This window comes from Pseudonaja textilis, chromosome 15 (genome assembly GCF_049901715.1).
Source record: "Pseudonaja textilis isolate UNSWEBS1 chromosome 15, rPseTex1.2, whole genome shotgun sequence".
Lineage (NCBI taxonomy): Eukaryota > Metazoa > Chordata > Lepidosauria > Squamata > Elapidae > Pseudonaja > Pseudonaja textilis.
The window spans coordinates 2,331,921-2,342,530 of NC_142004.1; the positions used below are offsets into that span (position 1 = coordinate 2,331,921).

General features: G+C 49.0%; 1 protein-coding gene and 1 long non-coding RNA gene across 2 annotated transcripts; one reads left to right on the forward strand and one right to left on the reverse strand.

Annotated features, from left to right (window-relative positions):
• The first annotated feature begins 3,409 nt into the window (after positions 1-3,409).
• Positions 3,410-10,050, forward strand: SELENOM (selenoprotein M). Its single transcript, XM_026722196.2, has 5 exons — positions 3,410-3,611; positions 6,615-6,650; positions 7,534-7,568; positions 8,870-8,948; positions 9,824-10,050. Exons 1-5 carry the CDS (start codon positions 3,501-3,503, stop codon positions 10,016-10,018), a joined length of 456 nt encoding a protein of 151 aa, XP_026577981.1. The 5' UTR covers positions 3,410-3,500; the 3' UTR covers positions 10,019-10,050.
• A 66-nt stretch (positions 10,051-10,116) lies between these two features.
• LOC148124620 (uncharacterized) lies at positions 10,117-10,344 on the reverse strand. The gene is made up of 2 exons (XR_015739595.1): positions 10,241-10,344; positions 10,117-10,184 (listed from the first exon to the last, which is right to left on the reverse strand). It is a non-coding gene; the product is annotated as an uncharacterized LOC148124620 (long non-coding RNA).
• Between the last annotated feature and the right edge of the window lie 266 nt (positions 10,345-10,610).

A 10,610-nucleotide genomic window follows, 5' to 3' on the forward strand; every position in this document is an offset into this window, starting at 1 on the left:
TCAAGAGTCGCAACTTGCAAACACATCAGCTTCTGGAAGTATAAGTCTCGTTCTTCTGTTCTTTATTTTATTTCATTTTTCCTCGGGAGCAGGTGCACAACCCCAGATTTTGGATAAAATCCAAATTTCAGCAGCACTTTGCAAAAAAAAAAAAAAAAACCTACAACAACCAAACAACTAAAACACACAACTCAAACCTGACATCCATTTGGAAGCTCTGCCCCCTGGTGGATCCTCCTCAAATTGCAACCAGATGGCACAAACAATTGTGCTTCACATAAAAAGTAAGAATTGTTGCATGAACAACAGCCAGAGAATAATTCTTGCCAGAATATAAAAACCAATCCTTTGCAGGTTAAAGCAGAACAAACAAAAACCTGGTACACCAAACAAGGAACGTGCAGCTTGCTATTGCCAGGCACCGTATGTGAGTGAGTTGTTGTGCTTTTTAATTTTTGTATCAAAGGGAGATTTTCCAAAATGTGGATTAATCTCCTTCATTGCCTTGGCAAATGCAAAAACATTAAAGAAAATCAGACTTAGAGCAAATAATTTTCCAACATTAACTTGTTTTGTGTTGCCAAATTTCAAGAGGAAACACAGACACTGTACTGAGTCTTTTTTTAAAAAAAATATCGAATGATAATATGCACACAGGTAATTTATTTGATAAGAAATCTTAACAGGGTAGAATAGGCAACTGATTCAAGAGATCTTTTTTCGATGAAGAGTGCAGAAAACATCTAAATCTGGATTTACAGGTTTAGCATACAATTGGGCCAAAAAATAAACTTTGAAAACACCAAGGGCAGACCTCAGTTAAGCAAGACCAGCCCTGCTTAGTATTTGGATGGGTGGCCAGTGGGAAATCTTAGATTTTGGCTGGATTGAAAAGTCACTCAAATCCCAGGAGCTGATAGAGAGACAAACCACTTCTGTACAGTGGCCAAAAAAGATATAAAAAAGCGAAATACCACTTGTGCACAAAATCTCCCGAACTGTAAAGCCTACAAACTTGCAATTTGGCACATATGTTCCTCTTGGCTTCTAGGGGCTCACTAAGAAAGAATTTTTTGAAATGACCATCAAAACATTAGTATTTCCTATATTACTATTATTATTATTACTACTACTACTACTGTTATTATTATTGTTATTATTATTATTAACACGCTCTGATGCTAAAAAGTTCTACTCCCTCTGCCCACCTGAAAAGAAATATCTTCCCAATGCAAAACACAAGCAGAGGAGAGGAGTTTCACTTTCACTTTCACTTTCACAGCAGCAACCAGCTTTAGTACAGAACAGTTGAGCAAAGCCACGCCCAGGCTCCTTGCTGTCTCCTTCTTACTCACACAGCCAATACTTTTTCACTTTCGAAGCAGCCCTCAATTCTCTCACACTCTGACAGGACGCTAGGCAGATGCTGGATGCTGGTAGGCAGAGGCACATTTTTGCCCCTCTTATTTTCCTCCCCCAAAACTAAGCCCCATCCCATAGTTTTGTAGCAAAGCATGGGTATCGTAGTAGTTTAGAATAACGGAATTAGAGTTGGAGGAGACGTTGGAAGTCTTCCAATCCAACCTACAGCCTACTACACCATGTAGAAAAACAGTTGTCCAATATCTTCTTGAAAGGGATTGATGGAGCAGACACGACTTCTAGTGGCAAACTGTTCCATTGATTAATTGTTCTCACAGTCAGGAAATTCCCCCTTAGTTCTAGATTGCTTCTCTGCTTGATACGTTTCCATCTGTCGCTTCTTATCCTGCTTGGGAGAATAGGTTGAGCCTCTCTCATTTGTGGCAGCCCCTTAAATATTGGAAAATTGCATCAACCTTTAAGGAGTTTCGCTTTGCGGTGCAAGATTTGCCAAGAAAGAGGGGGCCGCCTGTGTGTTTCCCTTTTATTCTCAGCTCAAATGCCCGTTTGACCCACGCTGGAGTGAATCACAGCTCAGAAGCTGGCAAATGCCCCGGAGATGTTGCCGCCAGCCCACGACTGTATTTTTTTCTCTGATTCACAACTCCGCACCTGCTTTCCGATTTCTCACACTCGCCATGACTCATGGAGCCTTGCTGCCGAGGCAGGAGTCCTGACATGGCTTTTATTAATGGCGGTATTCTTAGAAGTCTCCCTCTGTGTCTCACGCAGAGAGAATCGGGACAGAGAAAGGCGATGGCTCTTCACCTTTGGGCAATCTGGCCATGGGGAGGCAGAGATGGCAGCCAAGGTGCCTTGGCAGGACAAGGGAGGAAGCCTGGGAATTTACCATGGCCAACTCGCTGCAAGATAACTTGCCATGGCCAACTAATCACGGCCAACTCGCCACGGCCAACTCGCCATGGGCAACTCATCATGGGCAACTCACCATGGGCAATTCATCATGGCCAACTTGTCATGGGCAATTCATCATGGCCAGCTCACCATGGGCAACTTGCCATGGGCAATTAAACATGGCCAACTCACCATGGCCAACTCATCATAGCCAACTCACCATGGGCAATATATCATGGCCAACTTGTCATAGGCAATTCATCATGGCCAACTTGCCATGGGCAACTCATCATGGGCAACTCATCATGGCCAATTTATCATGGCCAACTTATCATAAGCAATTCATCATGGCCAACTTATCATAGGCAATTCATCATGGCCAACTCATCATGGCCAACTCACCATGGGCAATTTATCATGGCCAACTTATCATAGGCAATTCATCATGGCCAACTTGCCATGGGCAACTCATCATGGCCAACTCGCCATGGCCAGCTCATCATGGCCGACTCATCATGGCCAACTAATCATGGCCAACTCTTAAAGAAGGGACAGAACAAAATGTGAATGACAAAAATTAAAATAACGTTAACAAGGAGTTTCCTTGCAGAACAATCGGTGGGATGGCCCTGCCCACAGAAGTTGTGGGTGCTCCATGACTGGAGGTTTACAAGCCGAGATCGGGCGTGCATTCGTATAAAATCTCCTGCTTGAGCAGGGCATTGGACTAGAAGACCTCCACGACCCCTTCAGCTCACTTAACAACAATGGTGTCACTAATTGAACAAGGGCGCCGCTTTGCTTCCCAACTGCGGCCAAAAAAGTCACTTCCCCCATGTCTCACACAGCAACAGAAATTCGGGGGCTCCATTGTGGTCTTAACTCGAGAAGTTTGGGGTGGGGGAGTTTCAAACGGGCGGGTGGGCGCTGTGCCTGTGGTGGGGGGAGGGGAGTCCGGCCCCCACCTCCCCTTGGTAGCTGCCAGCTCCGTCGGAGCCCATCGTGCCCTGCCCGGGAGCGATGGGGGTTTGTAGTCCCCGGGAAGGAGACCCGGGAGGGATGGAGGAGGCGCGGGAGGGGCGCCGCGGGACCCGCCTGGGACCCACCCCGGGCGGGGAATCCGCTCCGGAGCCCCGCCTGGCTTGACGTGGCAGGAGCTGCAGCGGCGAAGGCGGCTCCGTAAAAAGCGAAGCGCGCCCGGCTCGGCTCGACTCAGCATCGGGATGGGGCCGCTCCTGCCGCTGTTGCTGGGGCTCCTCTCGGCCGTGGCGCCGCTGCGCGCCGTGCAAATCGACCGGAGCCGCTTGCAGTGGTTGGCCCGCGGGAAGGTGGAGGTGAGCGGGCAGGGCAGGTGCGTGCGCGCGCGCGCGGGGCGGGGGGGGGGGGCGCGTCCCGATGTGGGCAGGGGGTCCGCGGGATCCGGGGATGCGCTGTGTGTGTGTGTCTGTCTGTCTGTCTGTCTGTCTGTCAGTCCTCGACTTAACATAGAATAGAGTCGGAAGGGACCTTGGAGGTCTTCTAGTCCAACCCCAAACTCAAGCAGGAGACCCCAAACATTTAGAACATAGAATAAGAGTCGGAAGGGACCTTATAGGTCATCTAGTCCAACCCCCACCCAAACAGGAGACCCTACACCATTTCTGACAGATGGCAGTCCAATCCCTTCTTGAAAGCCTCCAGGGATGAAGCTCCCACAACTTCTGAAGGCAGCTTCTCTTCCATGGGTTGATTGTTCTCCCTGTCAGAAAGTTTCTCCTTATTTCCAGGTTAAATCTCTCCTTGGTCAGTTTCCATCCGTCATTCCTTGTCTGGCTTTCTGGTGCTTTCTAGAGCCCCAACATCCTTTTTAGAGTGTGGTGACCAAAACTGGATGCAGAACTCCAGGTGTGGCCTTACTAAGGCTTTACAGAGTGGGATTAGTATCTCATCAAGAGAAGCAGAGTGTGAGGGGCCCAGCCCAGCCGGTGACTGAACTGGTCCCTTCCCCAGCCTGGGTGCCCCTCCATCCTAGATGTGGTGGGGAAATTTGATGCCAGTCACCCCCAAACAGCAGTGGGGCTCAAGGTGGACTCAGCCTCCGATCCTTCCGAGGTGGGTAAAATGAGGACCCAGATCTTTTTGGGGGGAGGGGCAAAAGGCTGACACTGTAAATTGCTTAGAGAGGGCTGGGAAGAGCTGTGAAGTGGTCTGTAAGTCTAAGTGCTATTGCTAAAACTCAGAAAAACATCTCACTTAACGACATAAATGTTGAGCTCAACTGTAGTCATAACTTGCAGGCTCCAATCCCCTCTCAGCCTTAGAAAGTCCCAGGCTGACGTGGCCCACTTGCCAGAGGGAGGGTGTCGGTTGTGGAGGAAATGAGCGGAGGGAGTGAAAAAAAAGCAACCCCCCCCCCCACGCCCATCTCCACAGGAAGCAGATTTGGCGAAGAGGAGCCTCTGTGTTCAGAGGCAGACTATCTCTGAGTCACACACACACACACACACACACACACCCTGGGGCTGCTTTTTGAGAGGCAAAGCAACTTTCCCTCCCGGCCTGAGCCTTGAACATTGAAAAACACAACAAATCAATTACACCAAATTGCACAATTTCCTCAAGGGAGGGCTGGAAATTGCAGCAATTAAATTGCTGTTGTTATTGAAAAGGTTGTTGATCTCAGTTGCTTCAATTGTTTCAGTCCTTGCAAGATTTGCCGTGGCTTAAGGCAGCGGGGGGCCCTCCCTATCTTTTAGGGGGCCCCGGGCACCAGGTTCCGTGGAAAGAGGTTTTTTTTTTTTCCACGGACCGGAGAGGACGTGGGTTTCGTGGGCTGCCTGCATCCCAGTGTGGTTTCTGGCATGCCATGGCCCGGTCAGGGCGTTGGAAGTTAAGGTTTTCTCTTGCAGTCTGTATCCTATGACAGCTGGCTTCTCACAACCATGCTAAGCTGTGGTTTGCGAGGCAGGATGGAGTAAAACGCCCAGCCACCTTAGTTTACACGACATTCCAGCCATAAAAGAACAAATCACGTTTTAGCTTAGCGGGTTCTCCAAGTTCTTGCCAAGTTGGAAGGCCCTTGTCTCAATATAACCATATGTATTAACTCTAGGATAAGTAATGCTGACCTGACTAGAAGCTAGAATAGGGATAGAAATAAGAAATAGGGGGAATATTAGCATATATAATTTTTATATAATATAATCTATATATATAAAGCAAAATACCAGTCATGCATCATCATGAAATCTCCAGAACCGTAAAACCTACGAACTTGAAATTCGGCACCTATGTTCCTCTTGGCTTCTAGGTGCTCACTAAGAAAGGGTTTTTCTGAATGACCATCAGAGCATTTAGTGTTTCCTATATTATTACTATTAACTTACTCTGATGCTAAGGAGTTCTACTCCCCCTCCCCACTTGAAAAGAAATCTCTTCCAAATGCAAAACACAAGCAGAGGAGTTTCAGTTTTAGTTTCACAGCACCAAGCAGCTTTAGTATAGAACAGTTAAACTAAGCCATGCCGAAGCTCCTTGCTGTCTCCTTCTTGCTCACACAGCAAATACTGTTTCAGTTTCCAAACAGCCTTCAACACTCCCACACACTGACAGGACACTAGACAGATGAATACCGATGGATGCTGGCAGGCAGGGGCGCAATTTCCCCCCACCCTTACTTTCCTCCCCCAAAACTGTGTTGTAGATGTGTGTTGCTGGGGATGTGTTGTGATTCAAAGAGTGACACGTGGTGCTCTTTTAAAAGTCCCCTAACATGGTCTAGGCCAGGGGTCTCCAACCTTAGTAACTTTAAGCTTGGTGGACTTCAACTCCCAGAACTCCCCAGCCAGCAAAGCTTTACTCCCGAGGCGACCCTTCTCCTGGCAGCTCTGCGCATGTGCACCCTGGGAACAGGCTCCAGGTGTTCTTCTTCCCCACTGATCTCCGACGGCAGCTGATAACTGTCGGACGTCCCTGGCCCCATCTCTGCCTCTTGTTCCTCAGTTGTTCCCTTCTTCTGGCAGCTCTGCGCATGTGCACACTGGGAACAGGCTCCAGCTGTTCTTCTTCCCCACAGATCTCCGACTCCAAGGGCAGCTGATAACTTTCAGACAGCCTTGGCCCCAAGGCTGGGAAGGAGTTCTGGGAGTTGAAGTCCACCAAGCTTAAAGTTGCCAAGGTTGGAGGCCCCTAGCTCTCGGCAACCTAATCTTTTCGTTGCGGTGGGATGGCTACGTTTTGTCGCACAAAAAACTAACCCAACCAGTTGAACGGGACTGTCCCTCTCACCTAACCTTAGAAACACACACTTTTTTTTGATGGTGCTCTCCTCTCTCCCTCCCTCCCCTCCTCTCCCCCAGAGCTGCGGAGGATGACGTTTGAACCGCCTGCCAGAGGTAAGCAATTCGCTCTCCTTTTCCCCTGGGCCACCTGCTTCCCTGCTGGAAAACCCTTAGGGATGAGCCAACAAGCCCCTGCCAGCTGTGCTCAATCCAGAATAAAGGCCTTCTTGGAGGCCTTCTAGTCCAACCCCCTGATCGTGCAGAAGAGCCCATGCCATTTCAGACCAACGGCTGTCCAGTCTCTTCGTTAAAAACCTCCAGGGATGAAGCGACTACAACTTCTGGTGGCCAGCTGTTCCCCTGGTTCATTGTCCTCGCTGTGACGAAGTTTCTCCTTAAATTCCAGGTTGATTCTCTCCTGGATTAGTTTCCGTCTGTTGCTTCTTGTCCTGCCTTCGGGTGCTTTGGAAAATAATCGCTTGACTCCCTCTTCTTCGGGGCAGCCCCTCAAATATTGGAACAATGCTATCATGTCACCCCACCCTCAGTCTTTCTTTTCACCAAACTAGACCTACCCAATTCCGGCAATCGTTCTATGTTTAGCCTCCAGTCCCCTCTGTTGCTCTTCGCTGTGCTTTTTCCAGAGTCATTTTTTTACACACCACGGTTTAACAAGTGTGGCCTTATAAAGCGGCAGTAACGCTTCATGTAATTTTGATTCTCACCCTCTGTTAATGCAGCCAGCTTAGGGTTATCGCATTGGCCTTTTGGGGCGGCTGCAGCACACGGCTGGCTGGCTCCCTATTTAAGCCACTGTCCAGAAGGATCAACCTCAAAAATTTTCTGCCTGGGATTTTCAGAGGCTACCAGGTTTCCTTTCTGGGCACTGGGAGGAATACAAGCCAAGCCTTTCTGCTTCCTGTTTCCCTACCTACACCTGCAGCAGAGTCTCCAGCAACCAGCCTGTCTCCTAACGGCGGATTCTTCCTTTTTATAGGTAAAGGCCTTTATCAACGAAGACCTGCCCTTGTAGTATCCTTTGCTGAGGTGTCATCCAGGCTCACCTTCTGCTGGGTTCATCCGCTACCTGGACTCTGCCGTCCTTCCCGGTTGAGGGTTGCCGAGTCTCACGCCAGAGTCCCTCCCTGAACGAAATGGGACAACGCACTACGGCCAGCTCACGGCAGCCAACTCTCCAGGGCTAATTTGCTGCGGCCAAGAGTGGTGGGGTGGCCCCGAGGTAGAGTTCCTGCCTCACAATCAGGAGGCTGTGAGTTCAATCCTAGGTAGAGGCAGATGTTTTTCTCTCTCTGGGCACACTGATGGGGGGAAAAACAACAACAACAACTCCGTACTGGCAACAGGAAGGGCATCCGGCCGGTAAACACTCAGCTCCACTCAGTTGGCTGGACCCCACCCTGCATGGGATTATGGGGGGGGGGGTCATAAAAAGGAGACGATGATGAACTCGCTACGGCCAACTCGCTGCAGCCACCTCGCCGTTGGCCAATTTGTTGCGGTCCAACTCACCATGGCCAACTCGCTGTGGGACAATTTTAACAGTTGAATTTAATTATTTAAACTAAATGAAAGATCTGCTTAAGCTTTGTCAATTCACATCCTGCCCCTCCTTTGGCGTCCTTTGATCTCGTCCCGCCGTTTCTTTGCTACGAATGTAATTCCGGTCCTGGGGCGAGTTGGCCGTGACGAATTGTCACAGACCCCGGAATTGTGCTTCCTGAAAGAGGCCGGCCACATTTACCTGTTGGGGGCAGGTTTACCTGCAACAGCGGCTTGTCGAGAGGCAGTGGCTGCGTTCACTCCGGCAGGTGTGGGTGGGGGGGGGCATTTTTGAACCCGTTGTAACTGAATGGGTTGTCTTTGCAGAAGAGTTCCCGGTTCCTTCCCTCCCTCCTCATTTCTTTGATATTAGTGTAACTCTTGTCCCGCAGTGGGTTGTGAGTGGACCGTGGGGAGTTGTCCAGCCGAGAATTGGCTGCGGCGGGTTGTCATCGATCCCTCCCTTGCACGTCCACAGGGAAAGTTCTGCCTTCCCCTTTTGCGTGCGATGGGATGCGTGCTAAAACTTCGATTCTCCAAACGCATTTCAGAACTCCCCACCTCTGGCTGGGATCTGGGATCTGGCAGACGGAGCGCATTGGGCGGGGGTGGGGGTGGCAGCTTCAGGGAAGGCTATGCGCGGTGGTCCAGTTTGCACAAGAAGGCACGGATAGCCCCGAATTCCAGTGTATGCCAGGAATCAAATCACCACGCGTGCATGGCAGTATCCTCCCACAGCAGCCGATACGGCTCCTTAACGCTTCCCCCTCAAGCCACAACATGGACCTGAAATACCTGGCTGGAGCGGACCCTGAACTGATCCTACTCAACATTCAATTCGAAGAGCTCCAGGTGAGAGGGAAGTCGTTTTCTCACCTTTGGGTCTTTCTTCTGTTACCAGGCCTTTTAGTCACGAGGCTTTGAACATGTTTAGCTCGGCAAGGCTTGTGCCCTGTGGCCACCAGCTGTTCATGTAGCGCCTACGTTACAGATCCGCGTAGATTAACCCCGAGGTTTCCCAGTGTTGGAAGGGGACCTTGTAGGTCATCTAGTCCAACCTGCCTCTCCACCCAAGCAGGAGACCCTACACCGTTTCTGACAGATGGCAGTCCGGTCTCTTCTTGAAAGCCTCCAGGGATGGAGCTTCCGCAACTTCCGAAGGCAAGCTGCCCCACTGAATATAGAATAACAAAGTTTTGGTCATCTAGTCCACCCCCCCTCCACCCAAGCATTGGGCATCTCCAAGGATGCTTTGATTACATTAGAATAAGAGTTGGAAGGGACCTTGTAGATCATCTAGTCCAACCCCCCCCACCGCCCAAGCATTGGGCATCTCCAAGGATGCTTTGATTACAGATTATCAGAGTTGGAAGGGATGTTGGAGGTCATCTAGTCCAACCCCTCCCCAAAGCAGGAGACCCTACACCATTTCTGACAAATGACAGCCCAGTCTCTTCTTGAAAGCTTCCAGTGATGAAGCTCCCACAACTTCCAAAGGCAACTTCTCTCCCATTGAATATAGAATAACAGAGTTGGAAGGGACCTTGTAGGTCATCTAGTCCAACCCCTTACCCAAGCAGAAGACCCTACGCCATTTCTGACAGATGGCAGTCCGGTCTCTTCTGAAAAGCTTCCAGGGATGAATGGTTGGTTAACATCCAGCTGTCTTGCCATGGTCATGGCCAGAGGACGCTCGATCTCCCTACGATTTGCCTTTTCATTTTCAGAGAATCCCCTTGAGTGACATGTCCCGGGATGAGATCAACCAACTGTTACAAGAATTGGGATTCTACCGGAAAGAAAAACCGGAGTCTCCTGTTCCCGAGGCCTTCCAGATGGCGCCCGCCAATTCCCTGCCACCGGATGTGGAAGCCATGAAGAAGAGGAAGAAGAAGAAGGGGGCTGGGGGCTCAGACCTATAGAATCCGATGTGCTCGGTTGGTGTTTTGTGAGGGGCGCCTCTTGGAAGGGAGGAGACCTCGCTCGGGGCCTTCAAAGTATCTAGTTAAGCTGTGACTCCATAAAGATAATCTAGATAATTTGGAACTCCACAAAGATCTCTTCAAATTCAAAGATGCAAAAATTAATCTAGATAATCTGGAACTCCATTAAAAAGATCCCTTTATTCAGATGCAAAAGTTAACCTGGAACTCCATAAAGATAATCTAGATAATCTGGAACTCCATAAAGAAGATCTCTTTATTCAGATTTGAAAGATGCAAAAATTAATCTGGAACTCCGTAAGGATAATCTAGATAATCTGGAACTCCATAAAGAAGATCTCTTTATTCAGATTCAGAATTCAAAGATGCAAAAGTTAATCTGGAATTCCATAATCTAGATAATCTGGAACTCCATTAAAAAGGTCTCTTTATTCAGATGCAAAAGTTAACCTGGAACTCCATAAAGATAATCTAGATAATCTGGAACTCCATTAAAAAGATCTCTTTATTCAGATTCAGAATTCAAAGATGCAAAAGTTAATCTGGAACCCCATAATCTAGATAATCTGGA